This window comes from Taudactylus pleione, unplaced genomic scaffold (assembly GCF_031769625.1).
Source record: "Taudactylus pleione unplaced genomic scaffold, aTauple2 ptg000758l, whole genome shotgun sequence".
Classification (NCBI taxonomy): domain Eukaryota; kingdom Metazoa; phylum Chordata; class Amphibia; order Anura; family Myobatrachidae; genus Taudactylus; species Taudactylus pleione.
This window is the reverse complement of record NW_028285160.1, coordinates 2,586,546-2,611,026: the sequence shown is the minus strand read 5'-3', so window position 1 is coordinate 2,611,026 and position 24,481 is coordinate 2,586,546. Positions and strand designations below refer to the sequence as shown.

General features: G+C 47.3%; 1 protein-coding gene across 1 annotated transcript in view; it reads left to right on the top strand.

Annotated features, from left to right (window-relative positions):
* The window catches only part of LOC148476986 (ATP-dependent translocase ABCB1-like), a 248,609-nt gene extending 232,502 nt beyond the window's left edge, over window positions 1-16,107 (top strand). Inside the window, exon 26 of the mRNA XM_088457386.1 lies at window positions 15,833-16,107. Within this exon, the coding sequence (XP_088313512.1) occupies window positions 15,833-16,027 (195 nt within the window). The 3' untranslated portion in view covers window positions 16,028-16,107. The remainder of the gene's footprint in view (window positions 1-15,832) is intronic.
* Window positions 16,108-24,481: the final 8,374 nt, after the last annotated feature.

Sequence of the window (24,481 nt, the reverse complement as noted above, 5' to 3'; positions counted from 1 at the left end):
TTTTATGAACGCGCTGCAGGTGCCGTATAAGGGAGGATGTTCCTAGGTGGTTGACGTCCCTACCCCTACTTATTTCACCTTTACATATGGTACATATGGCAAGACAGTTGTTGTCCGGATTTGGATAGAAATATTGCCAGACCAAAGAGGTGGAATGTTTGGTCTTCTGCCCAGGCATGACCGTGATGGGCTTTTTCATCCCACGGACAACAACTGTCTCCCCCGGAGCCTGATTTAAACAAACCACATCACCATCAGAATCCTCCTCGCCAACTTCCTCCTCAGCGCCAGCTACACCAGTATCCTCATCCTGTTGTACTTCAACAGTGACATCTTCAATTTGCATATCAGCAAGTGGACTGTGGGTGCTCCTCTCAGCACTTGCAGGGGGCGTGCAAATGGTGGAAAGAGCCACCTCTTCCCGTCCAGTGCTGGGAAGGTCAGGCATCGCAACCACCACCACACTTGGACTCTCCTTGGGGATTTGTGATATCTTCTTAGAAAGCACAGTTCTTCGCTGTGCTTTTGCCAGCTTAACTCTTTTGATTTTTTTAGTGGGAGGAGGGCTTCCATCGTCATGTGAAGCTGAACCACTAGTCATGAACATACTAGGGATCGACCTTAACCGTTCCTTGCCACTCCGTGTCGTAAATGGCATATTGGCAAGTTTACGTTTCTCTTCAGCTGATTTAAATGTCTTTTTCAAGGTCATTTTCCTGAACTTTGCCATTTGGGATTGTATGTGCCCTCTACTATGACATTGGGCATCGGCCTTGGCAGACGACGTTGATGGCATGTTATCGTCTATGTCATGACTAGTGGCAGCAGCTTCAGCACTAGGAGGAAGTGGTTCTTGATCTTTCTCTATTTTATTTTTATCGGAGAAAGTTTGGTCCTCCATTTATGTTATATCGATTTGATATATACGTGCGGCTAAACACAGAAAATAATTTTTTTTTTGGTTTGGACTGGAGTGTACTTTCAGGGGTTACAGCACCCTTTAACGGTCAAGCCAGCCGGCCCTTTACTTATGACACAGGCGCACGCTTGGCACTACTTTGTTGATGCACGTGCGGCTACTGCGCACACAATTCACAAACACAGAAAATAATTTTTTTTTTGGTTTGGACTGGAGTGTACTTTCGGGGGTTACAGCACCCTTAACGGTCAAGCCAGCCGGCCCTTTACTTATGACACAGGCGCACGCTTGGCACTACTTTGTTGATGCACGTGCGGCTACTGCGCACACAATTCACAAACACAGAAAATAATTTTTTTTTTGGTTTGGACTGGAGTGTACTTTCGGGGGTTACAGCACCCTTAACGGTCAAGCCCAGCCGGCCCTTTACTTATGACACAGGCGCACGCTTGGCACTACTTTGTTGATGCACGTGCGGCTACTGCGCACACAATTCACAAACACAGAAAATAATTTTTTTTTTGGTTTGGACTGGAGTGTACTTTCGGGGGTTACAGCACCCTTAACGGTCAAGCCAGCCGGCCCTTTACTTATGACACAGGCGCACGCTTGGCACTACTTTGTTGATGCACGTGCGGCTACTGCGCACACAATTCACAAACACAGAAAATAATTTTTTTTTTGGTTTGGACTGGAGTGTACTTTCGGGGGTTACAGCACCCTTAACGGTCAAGCCAGCCGGCCCTTTACTTATGACACAGGCGCACGCTTGGCACTACTTTGTTGATGCACGTGCGGCTACTGCGCACACAATTCACAAACACAGAAAATAATTTTTTTTTTGGTTTGGACTGGAGTGTACTTTCGGGGGTTACAGCACCCTTAACGGTCAAGCCAGCCGGCCCTTTACTTATGACACAGGCGCACGCTTGGCACTACTTTGTTGATGCACGTGCGGCTACTGCGCACACAATTCACAAACACAGAAAATAATTTTTTTTTTGGTTTGGACTGGAGTGTACTTTCGGGGGTTACAGCACCCTTAACGGTCAAGCCAGCCGGCCCTTTACTTATGACACAGGCGCACGCTTGGCACTACTTTGTTGATGCACGTGCGGCTACTGCGCACACAATTCACAAACACAGAAAATAATTTTTTTTTTGGTTTGGACTGGAGTGTACTTTCGGGGGTTACAGCACCCTTAACGGTCAAGCCAGCCGGCCCTTTACTTATGACACAGGCGCACGCTTGGCACTACTTTGTTGATGCACGTGCGGCTACTGCGCACACAATTCCCAAACACAGAAAATAATTTTTTTTTTGGTTTGGACTGGAGTGTACTTTCGGGGGTTACAGCACCCTTAACGGTCAAGCCAGCCGGCCCTTTACTTATGACACAGGCGCACGCTTGGCACTACTTTGTTGATGCACGTGCGGCTACTGCGCACACAATTCACAAACACAGGAAATAATTTTTTTTTGGTTTGGACTGGAGTGTACTTTCGGGGGTTACAGCACCCTTTAACGGTCAAGCCAGCCGGCCCTTTACTTATGACACAGGCGCACGCTTGGCACTACTTTGTTGATGCACGTGCGGCTACTGCGCACACAATTCACAAACACAGAAAATATATTATTTTTTTAGCACTTGGGGGGAGCACCCCTGATGGACAGAGCACCCCCTGGACAACACTACAGCACTCCTTTAGGACTGGGACACTGCACAGGACTTTGGAGTGGACACAGCCCCTATGGAGAACTGACTGCACAACACAGTCCAGCCAGCCCCTATGGACTTTGAAGTAGTGGACACAGCCCCTATTAACAACAGCAGCACAGCACAACACAGCCAGCCCCTATGGACTTTGAAGTAGTGGACAACAGCAGCACTACACTACACTACACTACACAGCCCTAACTCCCACCCTCCCTCTTCACTGTCCACAGCCGAGTGAGAAAATGGCGCCGACGCGGGTACCTTATATAGGATCCAAAACCCGCGAGACTCGGAAGGCGGGATGATGACGTTTTGCCTCGATTTCAGATCCGAGTCAGGCGGGAAAAGTCGAGCCTGACTCGGATCAGACTCGGATCGGGGGGGGTTCGGGGGGGTTCGGATTTCAGAAATCCGAACCCGCTCACCCCTAATAAATACAAAGAATGGGGAGGAGTAAAAGTATCTATCTATAGGCATTTATCAGAAAGTGCAATAGAGGGTACTGGAAATGCATTAACAACAGTGGCGGACTGGATCACGAAGGGCCCACAGGAGGACGCAATAATAGAGGCCCACAAAGGGGTGTGGCCAGTCACTGGAGGGGTGTATCTATCTATATATATAAATCCGTCCTTGGCCTGGAACTCCCAATAACGATAGTTTAACTGCTGCCGGTGCCCTCACATAAAGAACATACAGTGTAAAGGTGTGGCACTCATGGCATCTTAGAATGAAAATGCAGAGATAGGCTAGTGCAGAGAGGTAGTGGTGAGTATGGAGGGAATCAGTATGAAATACCGCCGGCCCTCTGGCCGGCAGTTCGAATTCCGGCAGCGGCAGGGCGACAGAAGCAGAGATCCCGGCAGCAGAAAGCCAACAGCGCTGGAAAGCCCGATCGTCCGTAGGTAAGTAAAAACTAACCTAACCCTCCTTAGGGGTGCCTAACCCTAACATCCCCCCCTAAGTGCCTAACCCCCCCCCCCTTCCCCGCTGCCTATACCTAAGTACCCCGGGGAGTGCCTAACCCTAACCCTCCCTCCCCCTAGCCTAACCCTAAGTCCCCACCGGGTGCCCTAAACCTAACCCTCCCCCCCCCTGCGGCTGTCCTCTCACGGCGCCCTGCATCCCTTCGATCGGGAAAATGACATGTGTCTAGATATATACGCCTTTCATTTAACCCTCGCCAGGATAAAGCAGTCGGGAAGCCGGCTGTTGGGATAAAGACAGCCGGTCTCCCGATTACATCCCGTATGGAGAGGTCAGGGGGTAATGCAAATAGGTAGTGGTTAGTATGGAGGGGTCGGGGATAGTGCAGATAGGTAGGGGTGAGTATGGAGTGGTCAGGGGGTAGTAAAGATAGGTAGTGGTGAGTATGGAGGGGACTGGGGTAGTGCAGATAGGTAGTGGTGAGTATCGAGGGATCAGGGAGGTAGTGCAGATCGGTAGTGAGTATGGAGGGGTTAGCGAGGTTGTGCAGATAGGTAGTGGTGAGTTTGGAGGGGATAGCGAAGTTGTGCAGATAGGTAGTGGTGAGTATCGAGGGATCAGCAAGGTAGTGCAGATAGGTAGTGGTGAGTATCGAGGGATCAGCGAGGTAGTGCAGATAGGTAGTGGTGAGTATCGAGGGATCAGCTAGGTAGTGCAGATAGGTAGTGGTGAGTATCGAGGGATCAGCGAGGTAGTGCAGATATGTAGTGGTGAGTATGGAGGGATCAGCGAAGTAGTGCAGACAGGGCCGCCATCAGGTGGGGTCTGCCGTGCCTGGAGTCCCAGGCCCGAAGAGAGCGGGGGGCCCGGTGACAGCAGGGCAGAAGATATGAATCGTGCTTCGGCAGCCTGGGAGAAACAGCGCAGTGCCACCGACTGTATTTGAAAAATGGCACCATCCGCGAGCATTACAGCTCGCTGACCGGCGACCAATCAGGAGTGGCTGCGATGGCTGCTCCTGATTGGCTGCTGGTACGTGAGCTGTGATTGGCTCGTGGCCAACAACATATTTGAAATACCGCCGGCAACGCTGTGCTGTTTCTCCAAGGCTGCCGTTGTATATCTGCGCCACTGTCTCCCGGGGTCGGGCCCACTGGCGCTGAGAAACCAGGTAGGACTCTGAGTCCCTGCCGTATGTCCCTCCACCTAGTGCAGCTGGCCTTCCCTACCCTAACCCCCTATTCTAACCCCCTACTCCAGCCAGCCTTCGACTGCCCTGTGCTCCCCTTGTCCAGTCAGCCTTATCTGCCCTGTGCCCCCCCCCTCCAGCCATCCTTTCCTGCCCTGTGCTCCCTCTAATCAAACCAGCCTTCCCTGTGCTCCCCTAATCAAGCCAGCCTTCCCTACCCTGTGCTCACCCTAAACCAGCCATCCTTCCCTGCCCTGTGCCCTCTAATCCAGCCAGTCATTTCTGCCTTGTCCCCCCTTCCCAGTGCAGCTTTCCCTGCCCTCTGCCTCCCCCTAGTACACCTAGCCTTCCGTGCCCTGTCCCCCCTCTAGTCCAGCCAGCCTTCCCTGCCCTGTGCCTCCCCCCTAGTACACCTAGCCTTCCCTGCCCTCTGCCTCCCCCTAGTACACCTAGCCTTCCCAGCTCTGCCCCCCTCTAGTCCAGCCAGCTTTCCCTGCCCTGTGCTCCCCAATTAAGATCCAGCCTTCCCTGCCCTGTGCACCCCCAGTTCAGCCTTTTCTGTGCCCTCCCAGTCCAGGCTTCGCAGCCGTGTGTCCACATGTCCATCTTTCCTTCATGACCCCATACTTTGAGAATTTTTAAACTGGTTTAATCACCAATTGACGTCCCACCCACCCCCAGTGTAACTCCACCCACATTATACACAGCTCCGCCCACCTCTGCGCCATCCCCCAGGGGGGCCCTGCCTATTTTGTCAGTACCGGGCCCCACGATTTCTGATGGCAGCCCTGAGTGCAGATAGGTAGTGGCAGATAGGTAACTAGAACTGTTTGGGCCCCATAGCAACATTTTTAGGGGGCCCCCCTAACTTAGGTCTTACACAATACCCATAGTAGTTCCCCTAAAATATTAAATGCCCAAAGTAATGGTGCCCCTTATGCAATGCCCACTGTAATGGTGCCCCTTACGCAGTGCCCCCAGTAGTAATAATACCCCCTATAGTAATGCGCCTGGTAACAATGCCCCCTGGTAATAATGCACCTAAAAGTAATGACCCCTGTAGTAGTGCCCCCAGTAGAAATGCCCCCTGCAGTGACACCAGTAGTAAGGGCCCCTGTAGTGCCCCCAGTAGTAATGCTCCCTGTAATGCCCCTTGAAGTGCCCCCAGTAGTAATTGCACCTGTAGTGCCCCCAGTTGTAATGCTCCCAATAGTGACCCCAGTAGTATGGCCCCTGTAGTGCCCCCATATGACACCCCCAGGAGTAAGGCCCCTGTAGTGCCCCCATATGATGCCCCCAGTAGTAAGGTCCCTGTAATGCCCCCATATGATGCCCCCAGTAGAAAGGCTCCTGTAATGCCCCCTGTAGTGCCCCCAGTAGTAAGGCCCCTGTAATGTCCCCATATTATGCCCCGAGTAGTAAGGCAGGCCCCTGTAATTCCCCCCTGTAGTTCCCCCATATTATGCCCCCAGTAGTAAGGCAGGCCCCTGTAATGCCCCCCTGTAGTGTCCCCATATTATGCCCCCAGTAGTAAGGCAGGCCCCTGTAATGCCCCCCTGTAGTGCCCCCATATTATGCCCCCAGTAGTAAGGCAGGCCCCTGTAATGCCCCCATATTATACCCCCAATAGTAAGCCACCTCACACCGACATACACACAAAAAACAACAACAATACTTACCTTAAACCCCGCTCCAGTGCCTGCTGCTGTCCGTCCGTCCCCGGCGCCCGCTCCTTGGAACGATGCGAGTGACGTCATGATGTCACTCCCATAGTGCACTGCGGGACTCAGAAGCTGGAGCTCTCGGGAGTGAGCTCCGTCCTTCGGCTGTCGCTGCTACTGGCGCCGGAGGGGGGGGGAGAGAAGAAGCCGGACGACCGCTGGTAACACAATCTCAGCGGGTGCCCAGCAAATTGATGCGGGATGAGGGTGCAGGGGGTGCGATTGCTGGGCCGGCGGGCCCCTTAAGCTGCTGGGCCCCATAGCAACTGCACCCCTGCACCGTCCATAGTTACGCCACTGGGTAGTGGTGAGTATGGAGGGATCAGCAAGGTAGTGCAGATAGGTAGTGGTGAGTATCGAGGGATCAGGGAGGTAGTGCAGATAGGTCAGGGCCGGATTAAGGTCTGTGGGGGCCCCTGGGCAACAAACTTGTGGGGGCCCCTATATACCACCGTCCCCTGTAGTAATGCCCCTTATGCAGTACCCCCAGTAGTGGTCCCCCTATTCAGTACCCCCAGTAGTGCCCCTTATATAGTGCCCCCAGACCCACTAGAGGTCCCCCCTATGAAGTGCCCCTTATATAATGCCCCAGTAGTGGTCCCCCTATACAGTGCCCAAAGACCCAGTAGTGGTCCCCCCCATGCAATGCCCCTTTTATAGTGCCCCCAGTAGTCCCCCCTTATGCATTGCCCCCAGAAGTAGTCCCCCCCTATACACTGCCCCCAGTAGTAGCCCACCCCTTTTCAGTGCCGCCAGTAGTTGTCCTATGCATTGCCCCCAGTGCCCCCATGAAGCAGCCCACCCTATGCAGTGCCCCTTACACACACAAAAAAAAACACAACTTACCTGAATCCACGCTCCTGACGCGACCACAGCTGTCCGCTCCGGCTCCTCTTCTCCTGCAGTATGGGAGAGACGTCAGCGTCATGACGTCACTCCCATCATCACCCGGGGAGGAGCCGGAAGACGGAGCTCAAAAGTGAGCTCCAGCCGGCTCCCTCCGTTGAAGCAGCAGCCAATGGGAGTCTGTGTGACTCTCATCGGCTGCTGTAACAAACACACAGCTGCCGCCGGCGGCTGTGTGTTTGTCACTGTGTAGTGTGGCCGCGCTCACTGCGCGGTGTACACTACACTAGCGGCGGGTGAAGCTACCGGCTGCACCGCTGGTAGTGGGGGCCTCTCTGTGTGTGGGGGTCCAGGGACGACCGCCCCTGTCGCCCCCCCCTTAATCCGGCCCTGAGATAGGTAGTGGTGAGTTTCAAGGGATCAGGGAGGTAGTGCAGATTGGTAGTGGTGAGTATGGAGGTGTCAGGTTGGTAGTGGTAAGCACAAATGCATTAGAGAGGTAGTGGTAAGCCACCCAGTAACCTTTGCAATGCTGATTAGTTGTGGGTAAATGAGACCACTACACATGTACTAACATTATGCCACACTGTAGTGCCCGTCATATTATGCCACAGTGTAGTGCATCTACATTATACCACACTATAAGGCCTCCAACATGCCATACTGTAGTGCACCACACATTATACCACTTGTAGTGCCCACATATTACGCCATACTATAGTGCCTGACACATTACACCACACTGTAGTGCCCCCCACATTATGTCACACTGTAGTGTCCCACACATTATGCCACACTGTAGGGCTGCACACATTATGCCACCTGTAGTGCCCACACATTATGCCGTGACCAGTAGTGTCCACACATTATGCCACACTGTAGTTCCCACACATTATGCTATACTGTAGTCCCCACACATTATGCCACTTGTAGTTCCCACACATTATGCTACCTCTAGTGCCCACATATTATGCTACACTGTAGTGCCCACACATTATGCTACGCTGTAGTCCCCTCCCATTATGCCACCTGTAGTGTCCACACATTATGCTACACTGTAGTCACCACACATTATGCCACCTGTAGTGCCCACACATTATGCCACATTGCAGTGCCCCACACATTATGCCATCTGTAGTGCCCACACATTATGCCACCTGTAGTGTCCACACATTATGCCACACTGTAGTACCATCACATTATGCTACACTGTAGTCCCCACACATTATTACCACCTGTGGTACCCACACACTATGCCACCTGTAGTGCCCACGCATTGCCACCTATAGTGCCCACCCATTATGCTACATTGTAGTCCCCGCACATTATTCCACTTGTAGTGCCCAAACATCATGCTACACTGTAGTTGACACCCATTATGCCATCTGTAGTGCCCACATTATGCTACACTGTAGTCCCCACACATTATGCCACCTGTAGTGCCCACACATTATGTTACACTGTAGTCCCCACACAGTATGCCACCAGTAGTGCCCACAAATTATACCACACTGTAGTGCCCCAGACATTATGCCGCCTGTAGTGTCCACACATTATGCCACACTGTAGTGCCCACATTATGCTACACTGTAGTCCCCACACATTACACCACCTGTAGTACCCACACACTATGCCACCTGTAGTGCCCACACATAATGCCACCTGTAGTGCCCATCCATTTGCTACACTGTAATGCCCACACATTATGCTACACTGTAGTCTCCGCACATTATGCCACTTATGTCATACAACATGCTACACTGTAGTCTCCACACATTAAGCCACTTGTAGTGACCACACATTATGCTACACTGTAGTCCCCACACATTATGCCACCTGTAGTGCAAATACTTTATGCTACACTGTAGTCCCAACACATTATACCACATGTAGTGCCCACACATTATGCTGCACTGTAGTCCCCACATATTATGCTACACTGTAGTCTCCACACATTATGCCACCCGATGTTCCCACACATTGTGAAGCAGGTACAGTAAAAAAAGAAACTTCTCCTAAACGACAGGGGGGGCACGTGCCTGGGTGCCCCCCCTGAATCTGCCACTGTGCTACACTATAGTCTCCACACATTATGCCACCTGCAGTCCCCACACATTATGCCACCTGTATTGCCCACACATTATGTCACACTGTAATCCCCACACATTATGCCACCTGTAGTCTCCAAACAGTGTTCTCACCAACAGCATCCTGAGGCAGCCGTCAGAGCAGCAGTCACAGTCTCACCAGGGCCGAAACTAGGGTTTTTGTCACCCAGGGCAAGACAGTAATTTGGTGCATACCCCCCCCTCCGGTAATTCCCCCATAGTAATGCCCCCTGCAGCAGTGCCCCCATAGTAATGCCCCCTTCAGCAGTGCACCTATAGTAATGCCCCTGTACTAGTGGCCATATGGTAATGTCCCGACAGTAATGCCCCTGTAGTTCCCATATGATAATGCCCCTGTAGTGACCCAATAGTAATGGCCCCTAGTAATGCCCCTGTAGAGCCCCCTGGTAATGCCACCTGTAGTGCCCCCTGGTAATGCCCCTGTAGAGCCCCCTGGTAATGCCACTGTAGTCCCCCTGTAGAGACCCCTGGTAATGCCACCTGTAGTGCCCCCTGATGATGCCCCTGTAGAGCCCCCTGGTAATGCCCCTGTAGAGCCCCCTGGTGATGTTCCTGTAGTGCCCCCTGGTAATGCCCCTGTAGAGCCCACTGGTAATGCCCCTGTAGGTAATGCCACTGTAGTCTCCCTGTAGTGCCCCATTAATGCTCCCGTAGTGCCACATACACACACACACACAAAATAAATACTTATCTTAAACCCCGCTCCCGTGACTGCCGCCGTCGGGTCCGCCCGGCTGCTCCTCTGAACTATGGGAGAGACGTCACTATGTCTCTCCCATAGTGCCTGTGGGGAGAGCCGGAAGCTAGAGTTCAGGAGAGAACTCCAGCCTCCAGCTAGCACGGCGCTGCAGAGAAGGAGCCGGGCTCCCGCTGATAATAACATCTCAGCGGGCGTCCGGTTTGGAGTCTCCCTGCGGCGACGGGCTGGAGGACACTGGCGCCGGGTGCAGCGGCGCACCCGGTGCACGTGCACCTCCAGCCAGGGCCAGATTAACAATGGGGCGGATGGAGCTACAGCTCCAGGCCTTCACACAAAAATAGGCACATCAACATGACAGCATGATTACCAGCTGCCTAACTGGCCACACATTTTAAGTATTAAAATAGTTTTTCTAGTCCCCCCTCCTTCCAAAAATAAATAAATTAGGAAATTTTTCTATTTCTATGTAGTTAGGGAGAAATTGGGTTCATAGTTTAGGGGGTGTATAAACCAGGGTGACTCTGACTACACCCACACAGCACCGATCACAGCTCTTCCCCTTCTCAGTATAGGCCCTTGAACATTTTCAGCTCCAGGCCCATGTGGGTCTTAATCCGGCCCTGCCTCCAGCCCCCCCCTAGTTGCGGCCCTGGCCTCACAATGACACACCCATGATGCTGCGTTGCTGCTATACTCCAGGTCAGAGGAGCATGTGATGAGCTCCTCCAATCAGAGCTCAGCACATGTTCCTCTGACCCCACTGCAGAGACTACTGGGACTTATTACCCAGTAGTGCACAGCAGTGTCTGAGTGACTGCACTGTGCTCCAGTCCCCTGCGTGTAGCTGCCGGCCAGGTCAGTCAAAGCCTTGATGACTGCCCAGCAAGCAGCTGCACTGCAGCCTGCCATACAATTACAAATGGCACCGTAGGCCACGGCCTCCTGCGATAGGGGATGTGGCTACAAATCAGTGGAGCCCTCCGGGGTTTTCACTGAATCCTCAGTGGCCCAGTCCAAGCCTGATTAACAATAAATGCAATATAGCTAATGAAGAAGATCAATTAAATATTCAGTGTAATACTGTATTTGTTGTAATTTTTACATATGTTCTAAGCATGTATGTGGGGATTTCCTCTGGGTTCTCCAGTTTCCTCCCACAATCCAAAGACATACGTGTAGGTTGAATGACTTCAGACAAGATTAACACTAGTGTGTGTCCATGTGGTGGGGAAGTAGATTGTAAGTTCCACTGGTGCAGGGACTAATGTGAATGATTAGGTGGTCTATTTACTAAGCAGTGTTAGGAGACAGAGTTAAAAGTGATAAGGTGCCAGCCAATCAGCTCCTAACTGTCATCTCACAGGCTGTGTTTGAAAAGAGACAGTTGGGAGCTGATTGGCTGGCACCTTATCACTTTTCACTCTGTCTCCTAACACTACTTAGTAAATAGACCCCTAGATGTTCTCTGTAAAGCTCTGTATGAACAATGGTTATTATATAAATAATATATTTAATGGCTTTTTTACAGGTGGAAAGATTTGGATGTAGTAATGTACATGGGGTAACTACATATGGTAGTGATGGATAGAATGATATTGGATGAAGTTGGAAGGACATGGAATGGCTTTAGAATATATGAATAAGCAATGCTATATGATAGATGTGTGGGTTGAGGAAGAATGATTTTGGAATGGATGGACATCAAACAGGTAAATATGGGATAACTCAAAATAGAATCAATTGTCATTGTATGACTAGATGTGGGATCAATGGACAGGAGATTAACAGAGTTGTATCAATATAAAGTAATTAATCTATGTGATTTGGAGTAACATTAAAACATTTAGAAATTGGACTAATTAATATGTTACAGTAAGAGCAGATTGTTGTGGGATTAATACATTTCGGACATATGTTGGATGCATTGGGCTATTTTTCTGGAAAAAGAGGTTCAGGAACTGTGGGTAGAGCTATAGAAAAACAATGATATATATATATATCATAATTACATATATATATATATATATTGTATTTTGAAAATAAGGCACTCAAAGGGCTTTTAAAATAAAACTTATCTTATGGAAAATACATTTTGGCCCAGGACATTACGTCATAGTTGATGAGAGATTCAAGAACTGAGGACCTGATTCAGACCCGCTCGCAAGCGCATAGCGCTCGCAAGCGGGTCGATGGTGGCCCAGTAGGCACGCGCGGCGTGCGTGAGCCCCGGAGCGAGCGCAAAAAGCACTCGCTCCGTGGCTCACTACAAAAGGGGCGGCTGTCGATTTTGATCGACAGCTCGCCCCATTTTGTAGACGTGGCGGGGGGGTGGCTTCACAAACTGAGGCGTTCCCATGCGAACGCCTGCCGTTTATGTGGGCAGCCCCACTGACATCACCAGTGATGTCAGTGGGAGAGCTTCCGGCTCTATTAGAGCTAGAAGCTCTCTGGGGCTTGTGGCCACGAGACCCTACCACAAGGGTCTCGTCGCAAGCCCCGATGGTCGCGATGGTCTTGACCATCACGACCATCATCCTGGCCGCTCGCAATAGCTGTGGGTGGTCACCCACAGCTATGCGAGCAGCCAGGAGGCCTCTCAAAAAAAAACGCCCTGATTCAGAGCGAGCGCTCTTTCATACTCTAAATCAGGCCCTGAGTTCCTACTTGTTCCTGATGAAAAATAATGTAGCACTGGATGTATAGATTGTTGAAAATTAATTATGAGATACATAAAGAGATGTGGAATGTATGAATGAATATGGAATGAATGAACTTTGGTTAAATTGATTGATAGATATAGGATTAATTGATACAAGATAGATTGGCATTGGGCAAATAGATGATATAATATGAAGATATAAAATGGACAGCACTGGATGGATGAATAGGGATGAAGAATTGTGAAATGGGCAGATGGATGGGAAATGAGCAGTTATAAGATCAATATCTGTCCTTTGTGGGTTAGACTACAGAAGTCAGTATCTGGCCAGGCAAAGAACAGCTCCTCAATTAGACTAAAGTTACCACGGTGAGAGCACATTATGATTGAGTCTGTTGCTGCCTCTAAATATAAACACCGCTCCTGACACTATCCTTGATATTGGTGAAATACCAAAACTAAAGGGGGTATATTTACTAAAGTACAGGTCTATAGAATTAGAGGTGTTCCCCATAGCAACCAATCAGATTCTACTTAACATTCATCTAGCACCTTATAGAAGATAATAGCTAGAATCTGATTGGCTGCTATGGGCAACATCTCCACTTCTTAAATCCCACACTGTAACCCAAGGTGTCAGAAACTGCTGATATAGAAAGCAGCTAGATTAGTTCCTGGTAGTCATTGGATGGATAACTAATCAAAGATAGTTAGTTGATAGGTATATGGTATGGATGAATTGATATGGAATGGTTGAATGAAAAATATGGTAATATAGGTTGGATGGACACTGACTGGATAGAGGGATAACTGCATGATTATGAGTTGGATAGTTATTGGTTGATGGGTGTACAGTTAATAGATATAATAGTGCATGATTGGCAACGAAGAAGATAGATGAACATTGAACGGATAGATAGCAGATAATTGTATATGAGATGGATGGACATTGGATGGATATATAGTAGATGACTGTATATGAAATGGATGGACATTGGATAGATAGTAGATGATTGTATATGAGATGGATGGATATTGGATGGATAGATAGTAGATGACTGTATATGGATGGATGGACATTGGATGACTAGATAGTAGATGATTGCGTATGAGATGGACATTAGATGGATATATAGTAGATGACTGTATATGAGATGGATGGACATTGGATGGATAGTAGATGATTGTATATGAAATGGATGGACATTGGATGGAAAGTAGATGATTGTATATGAAATGGATGGACATTAAATGCCTAGATAGTAGATGATTGCGTATGACATGGATGGACATTGGATGCCTAGATAGTAGATGATTGCGTATGAGATGGATGACATTGGATGGATAGATAGATGACTGTATATGAGATGAATGGACAGTGAATGTATAGCTATAGATAGTAGATTATTTCCAATGAGATCGATGGACATTGGATGGACAGTAGATGAATGTATATGAGACCGATGGACATTGAATGGATGGATAGTAGATGACTGTACAGTATATGAGATGGATGGACATTGTATGGATAGTAGATGATTGTATATGAGATGGATGGACATTGGATGGATAGTAGATGATTGTATATGAAATGGATGGACATTGGATGGATGGATAGATGACTATATATGAGATGGATGGATGGACATTGGATGGATTGTATATGACCTGGATGGACATTGGATGGATGGATGGATAGATGACTGTATATGAGATGGATGGACATTGGATGGATTGTAGATGATTGTATATGAAATGGATGGACATTGGATGGATGGATAGTAGATGATTGTATATGAGATGGATGGACATTGGATGGATAGATAGTAGATGATTGTATATGAGATGAATGGACATTGGATGGATATTAGATTATTGTATATGAAATGGATGGACATTGGATGGATAGTAGATGATTGTATATGATATGGATGGACATTTAATGTATAGATAGAAGATGACTGTATATGATACAGTATGAATGGACATTGGAATTATAGATAATAGATTATTGTATATGAGATGGATGGACATTGGATGGATAAATAGTAGATGATTGTATATGAGATGGATGGATGTATAGTAGATGATTGTATATGATATGGATGGACATTGGATAGATAGATAGATAGATAGATAGATAGATAGATAGATAGATAGATAGATAGATAGATAGATAGTAGGTTATTGTATATGAGATGAATGGACATTAAATGGATAGTTGAGTGGAAAAGGGATGAATGAGTAATGGATGAATGTAAGACAGACAGACATAAAATGACTAGTCAGCAGGTGTAAGCGACAGAATGCTTTAACAGAAGGTGGTGCTGGGTGTTGTATTATCGAGCCGGGGGAACAGCAGAGTTAGTGGTGCGTTATATGCCAGGTTATATGCCAGGAGCGGGACCACAGGAAGACCAGAGGTGGGAGTTGCATAGAAACTCTGGGAGGACAGCTACCTATGGGTGGGTGAATACAGCGGTCAACCACACTATAGAGGGTCTTGAGTAACATCCATAAACAGGCGGATGCACTTCAACGCATGAAGTCGGCTTCCTAGAAGGTCCAGTGAGCTCCATATACCATCTTTTTGATTGATATAAACACTGGTCAATATACAGCACATGCACCTTTTTAAGAAGAAATGCTTTTTAATAAAGATTTTTTTTTATTATACAATGATTTGGAAATAATAAAAGGATTGTTAATACGGAGTATTTTTTGGATCTGCATTTATTTGGATAGATATATAAACACCCTTTTCCTAGAAATCGTTTGGAAGCTTTGGTAAAGAAATCTAAACAGGAAGAACAGAGCTGCTATATTCTTTATATTTTCCTATTTTTTACATAAAATGACTAATGCTTTAAGAAGATACAGTACTTTCAATGTTTGTATTTATTTGCTATCAATGCAGAACATGCAATTGGACTATATAACACAGAACCTTACATTCTGGTGTGACCTTCTTACAGTTATAAACAATGCTCTAATGTCATATTGTGAAACTTTCATTTTAAACAGGCTGTGCAGGAAGCCCTGGAAGAGGCAAGGCATGGCAGGACTTGCATAGTGATTGCTCACCGGCTAACCACAGTACAGAATGCTGATGTCATTGTCGTAATGAAGAATGGGAAAGTGGTAGAACATGGCACTCATAACCAGCTACTGGCAAAAGAAGCTGAATATTATTCTCTTGTGAACTCACAGGTCTCATAATAACAGGCCTTTACAGCTCTGGGGACAGCACCATTCCTGATCAGCAGAAAACCTGTATATTAATACCACATTCTGAGTTTTTACATATTTTATGGAGATGAGTTATGTTAAATGTTACATAAGATGTAATACATGCTAATCCACAATCAAACGCCACAGTTGAAGCAAACATGCAGAAATAACAGCTACATGTAATAAAAAGTACTATATAAATGTTCACTTCTTTCCGGGTGACAAATGAAAGAAAAACAAACTATAAATATGTCTATTTCCACTGACCATACGGGGTATATTTACTAATGTGCGGGTTTTAATAAGTGGAATTGTTGCCCATAGCAACCAATCATTTATCTACTGTTGCACCTTCTAGAAGATTATATATATATATATATATATATATATATATATATATATATATATATATAATCGGGCCCAACCTTGCAGGGAGGTATAGCCACACCTCCTAAAATGGGGCACACCCTCCTTGGGGCACTTTGCACCAGACGGCATGTTGCCACACTCCCCGCTTGGTCTTGCCTATTCCAACATGCACCCAATATTGGGGCATGTTGCAACTCTTGGCAGCCTTGCCTGTAATACACATGAGTGTCTAAACCAGGTACTGTACATCTGGCAGCCCAAATGTTCTTGATGTACTGTACGAAAGTAATGAGTAAAGTACTATTCTGTCCTTTAAATGACAACTGCAGAAAACACATGACTTAGCAATTGCAGAACAAAACTATAACATCAATGATTAATTAGATGAAATTGCAATCTCTGTTTTGTGACTGCAGAGACATGGATGTAATTTTTTCCCCCCTCTGGGATATCTCCCTCGCATGGCTGAACGGTACTTGCCACTGTTCTTATAATGGTAGGTATTGTCATGTTTGGCTTAATGAAATCCTCTACTGGGAAGCTGAGGTCCCTGGAGGAGAGAGAAGTCGGAGGCGTATATATGATCTCCTCATCCACGAATATCAAACGTTGTCGAGACCTGTCCAAAGGCGCGGAGTCTAACCAGCTGGGAGGTGTTCACCAGTGACCCCTCCAAGCTGGATATGGGTTTAAGCTGCACCCAGCAGGCAGGTCGCAGCCCTTTGAACAGGTGTCTGATACCGTGGGATAGAGACAATATAACAATGGCCCAAGAGATATAGGCCCTCATTCAGAGCCACTCGCTAGCGGCAGTACGCTCGTTCAGAGCGATGTTCGCACATCTGCGCATGCGTACGGATCGTTATACGCATGCGCGAACCAGTCAGTGCGGCCGAAATTCATGTGCTCGCAAAATAGCGAATGCCTGATAATTTGAGTGACAGAAAGAGGCGTTTGTGGGTGGTAACAGGGGAAGGTGCTTGAAAACGGGGAGTGGAGATCCGATCGCAGGCGTGCTTAAAGGTCAAAACGGGCGTTTTATGGGTGTGCATAGTTAAAACAGCAGCGTCATTGACCACGTCACTGGGTTATTTTATAGCCAGAACTGCTCGCAAAATTGTGGTAGCAAAAACCAACCACAAGAATAGCGAGCAGTTCATACCCTGGTCGATGTACTCGATTAATCTAATAAATAGCGGACATGACGTAGGATGCGGGCGGCCAGGGGGCGTAGTTTCCCAAAAAACGAACGCAAGTTTTGTTCGCTCGTTCAGACCTAGAGGCGTGAACAGACCGCAAACAGCGAACGGTTCATTTGAATAGCCACCCCTTGTTTTAGAACGAACGACCGCAAATAGCGAGTGGGTCTGAATGAGGGCCATACTTCTAAAAGAAGTACGTTTGCACAGGAAACTGGTACTTGTACTGGTATGTAGGCAAGTGCCTGGAAGCACTGTTGTGCCAAGGAGTGGCACTTGTAACTGTACACTGGAAAGGGGTACTTGACGCAATGTTGCGACAGGAGTATCACACACAGGCAAGATGTTCGGACGCACTATCGCACAAGGAGTTGGCACTTGTATTGCACATAGGCAAGGTGTTCGGACGCACTGTTGCAAAAGGAGTTGGCACTTGTATCGCACACAGGCAAGATGTTTGGACGCACTGTTGCACAAGGAGTTGGCACTTGTATCACACACAGGCAAGATGTTCAGACGCACTGTTGCACAAGGAGTTGGCATTTGTATCGCACACAGGCAAGATGTTCGGAGGCACTGTTGCACAAGGAGTTGGCACTTGAGACTCTAGGAAATCACGCAGGGAACCTGGAACGAGGTAACAGCAAGTATACACAAGGTAGCAACTATCTTCTGTCCGGAGCCTGGCTTTATACCCTAAGGTACAGTAGCAGATCATTGGTGGACAGCTTCAGCTGACCAGCACCATGCTACCATTGGGCAAAGGGTAGTCAGGTGGTGTGAACTGTCACAACCGCAGCAACCAAGGCACAGCACATGGCCTTAAGTCTAATGCTCAGCACGTCCCCCGCCGCCACACCTGACGTCTGACCACCCAAGGGATCAGGGGAAGCCGGTGCTGTGGTGAGTAACGGCCGATCCTAGGCGGCAACCTGACAGGTATATGTGCCATTACATAAAAGATCTGTGTGACCTTTCCACCCTATTACGTATTTCAGTGGAACTTTTTACCCTTTGAGCTTCAGAGAAAGAAATCCTAAAGTTTACACAATGCTAACCAATGAGTTACCCATATTATGGATGGCATTATATAAAATGAGTCAAATCAAAACGTACTGTATGTAATGCGCCAAAGGAATACCCAAAACTGTACTCACAGGAGAATAGGGGTCTCACAACTTGACCTACCGAGGGGTATATTATAAGAACAAGATTTTCTCAGGTGCTGGAAGGGTATAGTCTGGGAAATTGTGTCTGTTAAACATATGTGAATGGTTGAACAGAGGCCCTGATTCAGAGCCGGACGCTCTGACAGAGCGCTCGCTCTGAATCAGGGCGTCTTTTTTTTTTATGGAGCGGCCTCCTGGTTGCCACCCACAGCTAATGCGAGCGGCCAGGATGATGGTCGCGATGGTCTAGACCATCAGGTACCCTGGATGGTGCTTTGTCCCCGTCGGGACCTCCTCCTTTTACCAGAGGCTGTGCCCTGTGGGTTGGACGAGAGAGCGTGCCCGCGGGCAGCTGACGTGGCACGCTCCCACCCGCGACCAACTGCGCCAGCGGCAGCCACGGCCGGACCCGGTCTCAGCATTGCCGGGCTCTGGCGCGGACTCTGCTCCGCAGCCGCTGCAGCGCTGGAAGCGGTATCCGCCGTGGCAAGGGCCACTCCACGACGCTGGCGTGGACCCCACACCCCAGCTACTACGGTGCCGGAAGCAGCATCCGCCACGTCCGCGGCAGGGGCCGCTCCACGATGGCGGCGTGGGCTTTGCTCCTCGGCCAGCACCGCTACGGAGGCACCTGACTCACTAGGATGCGCAAAGCGGGCAGGAGGGCACGCACAGCTGATCCCAGGTAAGAGGGACGGGGCCAGCAACAGGGACAATTTTTACTGCAAAAATGACACCAAGGAAAGTGAGGGAAAAAGAATAGAATGGGAAGAAAGAATATGACAGAAGAATAGGGAAAGAGATATGCAGTAGGGAGAGAGATATGCAGTAAGAGGGAAAGAAAAGAAAAGCAATAAACAGTACCAATGCAATCAGCACACACTATACAATGCTAATCGCTGTTACTGACCAGAAATCTGGAACAAAGAGGCTTTGGTCCACACTTTTAGCCCCTTATATAATGTCCCTATTAAAAACCTGCCCCTGCTTGCCATAGGCTATCTACAACCAGTGATTTGCATACATGCCAGCCCCCATCCTAGAGGTTTAAAACACCTATTTTCTTATGCAATCATTCGGTTTCTCTTCTTTGCACACTAGCCATCAAGTTGAAGATTGTCTCTCTATTATACACTGTGCTCCCAGAATAAACTCTACTTTGTATACTATATTCATATGAATGAGCTCTTTGTTGTATACTAGTCACTGGAATGGGGTTGTTTTGTAAGCTTTTCACCAAATGGTTTCTGTACTACATACTAGTCACTTGCACAGGCTGTATATTATTATTGTTGTTGATTTGTGAGATACCTCAGTACTACATAAGGACATACAAGGTAGACAGCATAAACACAGAAATGAAAGGAAAGAGTCGAGAATGTGCACTTGCCACCAGAATTAATTTTTCTCTTGTAGGGTTTAAATTTTAGAGACAGTTTAAATTCTGCATGTATGGGTTTGATAATCTATATGCAGTCCTAACAAGTCCCAAAATGTCACTACTTTTATTGGGGCATGGTTCTCCGCTGATACACCAAATCTATCACATCTTCCATTGGCTGATGTTGTCTTGCAAAGTAGCACTTCTTGTTGCCGTACCAACTGTCTTATCTCCATTACATGAGTTCCTCAATTCTTTGTCAGCTTAAAAAATTGCTAATCCTGTGTCCAAGACTCATATACCTCTTGTCCAGCTTTGATGGGGTTTGGTCTCTGAGTAAAATACCCGTCACACTGCCAGCAATAACCTATTGTTATTGCATGTGAACGTGCAGCAACCCGGGTTACTGTGCAGTGTAAAAGGGCCCAGTTGAACTTGAAACTAGCAGGGTTGAACATATGTTCAACACGGCTCGCAGAGCAGTTTGAACAGGTGAGCCGGGTCGATGCGACCCACAGCATTGGAAGAGCCGGCACTTGGAGATGATCTCATCTCTAAGCCCCGGCTCGGCACATGCCTTTGGTGATGTCATTGACCCAGCAATAAGCCGGGTCAGGCTGCCAATCTGAAAGGTGTGTCAGTCGGGTGGACCCATGTGCAAAATCCCGGGTGCGACCCGGCATTGCGATGTGAAAGCGGTAAAAGATACCCCATCCCAGGTGGAAAGTGTACCCTCTCACTAGTAGTTCTACCTAGTTTGTCCAGCATTTTCCTCATTACCATCTAGTAGAACCATTCACTCTGACTAGAACTGGCCCTCTTGGTAGGCCAGCTAGCTTCAACTTTCCCCAAGTCCTGGAGTAGAGGGTAATACTCTGCTGGGATGCTCTGATGTTGACTTGGAGTAAGGTTTTGAATTTTCCATGGAAGCACTTCTAGTCTCCATCACTTTCCTCTTAGGTTACTTGGAATGGTAACAATGACAGTTAGGACTTGGTATAACTTCTTTCTGGTCAATCACCTTAACTTCATTGCTAATGAGTCTTCTCTAAAGAATTTGAATGACACTATAATCTGATACATCTGTCTGTCCTCCTTATTTCATAACATTTTGCTCCTTAATAGTTAAAGGCTTCACATCTGGTCACGTCCTCTTTATCCATCAGGTCAGCCATTGTGATAGTGGAAGAAGACTTTCTGAGCATCTGTTTTGATATCAGCATTTTCTCTACTGTAGCCCCTGGAACCTGCAGGTATTGGGCTTGGGTTATTTGTTAGCAGCAGTGGATCTACACATATTTCAGTTGTCAGTGTAGATAATGAACTGCCAACTGTAGTTGTATTTGATAGATCCACCCAGTGCTAACTCTACTGCAGGAGGAGGAACCATATTTTGTCTTGGTAAAGTTTTCTTCACCACTGGCTTCAGAAGGGAGATTTGATATACCAGGAGCATCCAGAAGTAATGTAGTAGTTTTATGTTACATAGAAATGTATACAGATCCCAGTGTTTTGGTACTAATCATCGTTGTGTTTTGGTTTTGGCAATACCACCCTCAAAATTCACCTTGAAGATGTCCTCATTCAAACTTGGGCCTTATGCAAAAAAAATGATCCAGAAGACAAATCACTGCCTCATCCCATTACCGCTGCTCTACAAACTTTTTTTGATTAGCTACCAACATCTTTAGCTGCTCCGGCAGCCTCTTCCACAGTCCCTGCAGATTCAGTACATGCTTGTCTGTAAAAAGACCCCAGGGTGCATAGCAAAACAGCATGACAGCCGCGTGAAAACATAGTCAAAACATAAAAGGGATACTACTGTTGTTTTTTGACCAGGTTGTTCTGTGACAATTCCCCCATACAAAAATATAGTAAATGTTTTCCTGGGCATACAATATGTAGAATCAATTTGATTGGTTAACATTTTCCATATTTCCATTTGATTTGTGGGTGATGCCTGAATGAGTAGTAGAATACATTCTTTAGCCAGTCGTAGAAGGCCTATCCATAATTACTCCTTGGTTTCCTTTCTCAGGCCGCTATTAATAATTTATAATTTTACAAAAGTAATGTAGACTACCATGGCAACCACAGACACATGGCTCATGATTCAGTGAGAAGAGAGATTTTGGAACGCCCCTCTGAGCTCTATCTTCACTGGAACATGCGCTCCACTTCTCCCCCTTTCCATCACATGACATTCTGAGTGTGAGCATGTTTTTGCACCAAGCTGATGGTATCTGTGTCTGATAACCATACATGTATGCAATCCAGAGAGATTTAAAATAAAAAAAAGATTTGTAGGAAGATAGTTCAGACAAATGACTATCAGGTGATTGCTTAAAATTAGAGATGAGCGGGTTCGGTTTTCAGAGATCCGAACCCACCCGAATTTAGCAGATCCGAGTTGGATCCAAGCCAGCTCGGATGTTCCCGCCTTACTCGGATCTCTCAAATCGAGGCAAAACCATAGAGAAGAAATCCTGTCGCAAGCTTTCATCTCTATATATAAGGGACGTGGCGGGCGCCATTTCACTCCAGCTGTGGAGACTGAACAGGGAGGGTGGGTAGTGTAGGGCTAGGGAGAGGTGATGTGCTCTTCTGTCTGTGTCCTGTTCTATCTGCTGTGTGCTGGGCTGGTGCTGATCCATTCTGGGCTGGTGTTGTTGTGCTGTCTGCTGTGTCCATCTGGGCTGTTGCTGATCCATCAGGTCTGGTGCTACTGCTGTCACTGTGCTGTCTGCTGTGTCCATCTGGGCTGTTGCTGATCCATCTGGGCTGGTGCTGTCTGCTGCGTCCATCTGGGCCCGTTCTGGACCGCACAAAAAAATTTAAATATTTTTTTTTGTGTAATATATATTTGTCTGTGTGTGTGTGTTAGGCTTAACCGCACAAGATCTAGCAAGTCGGCAACGAAACCTAGTGCTGCCCAACTCCAGTCATCATCAATATGTGCTCTGGGCCCAAGTTCTGAAGCTGGAAAAAAAGAAAAACATATTGTCTTTTTATTTCAAATAATTGTCTGTGTGTCTGTGCGTGTTAGGCTTAGCCGCACAAGATCTAGTAAGTCGGCAACGCAACCTAGTGCTGCCCGACTCCAGTTGTCATCAATCTGTGCTCTGAGCCCAAGTTCTGGAGCTGGAAAAAAAATAAAAACATATTGTCTTTTTTTTCCAAATAATTGTCTGTGTGTCTGTGCGTGTTAGGCTTAGCTGCACAAGATCTAGCAAGTCGGCAACGCAAACTAGTGCTGCCCGACTCCAGTTGTCATCAATCTGTGCTCTGAGCCCAAGTTCTGGAGCTGGAAAAAAAATAAAAACATATTGTCTTTTTTTTCCAAATAATTGTCTGTGTGTCTGTGCGTGTTAGGCTTAGCTGCACAAGATCTAGCAAGTCGGCAACGCAAACTAGTGCTGCCCGACTCCAGTCATCATCAATCTGTGCTCTTTTGTAAAAAAAAATTCTGTGTACGCACGACTGCACATGTGTGAATTTTTTAACCGTACCTTGGCTACACTATTGGTGCTTGTGACACTGCTCCAAGATCGCAGAAATTATGGAGGGCTGTCACATGACGGGAGAGCAAGGCCAAGAACCACATGTTGTAGCTGCCACCAGCAGTGCAAGGCCATCAACTTCCTCGTCCTCTATGAAGGCCCATTCCCCAAGGCTTAAGTCACACCATCGATATGGTAAAGCTACTTTTACTGAAGTTAAGAAAAAAAATTGAAAGGAAATTTGCCTTTAGATAAACAAAAAATTGGCAATATGCCATTCAGTACACAAAGTGGCAAGGAAAGGATACGGCGTTGGCCTTTCTTTATGAAGACTGCTGGTTCTGATTCTGATAGCCCTTTGGAAAAAAACAACTGTGTGCCCTGAGAAAACTAAATCACAAATCCCCGAGGAGAGTGCAAGTGTATCTGCGGTTGCCATGTGTGAGCCAGACCTAAATACTAGTGTACTGGAGGATCCTCCAAGTTCCAATATTTGTGTGCCCTCTGTAAATATGGGGAAGAACAGTCAACATCTTGCAGACGTAGTCAGTAAGGATGCTTCTGTGGAATTGCACATGGAGGAGGAGGATATTTTGGTAGTTGAAGGTGCTAAGGATGATGAGGATGTTGATGATGAAGATGTTGGTGATGAGGATGTTGATGCCGAGGATGTCCTTTGTGTAAGTAAGGCAACAGCTGTTGCCCATGGATTGAAAAAGCCAAAGCCCATTGTTGTCATGCCGGAGCAAAAGACAAAAAAATCCACTTCTCACGTGTGGAATTATTTCCACCCCAATCCGGACAACAGTTGTCAAGCCATATGT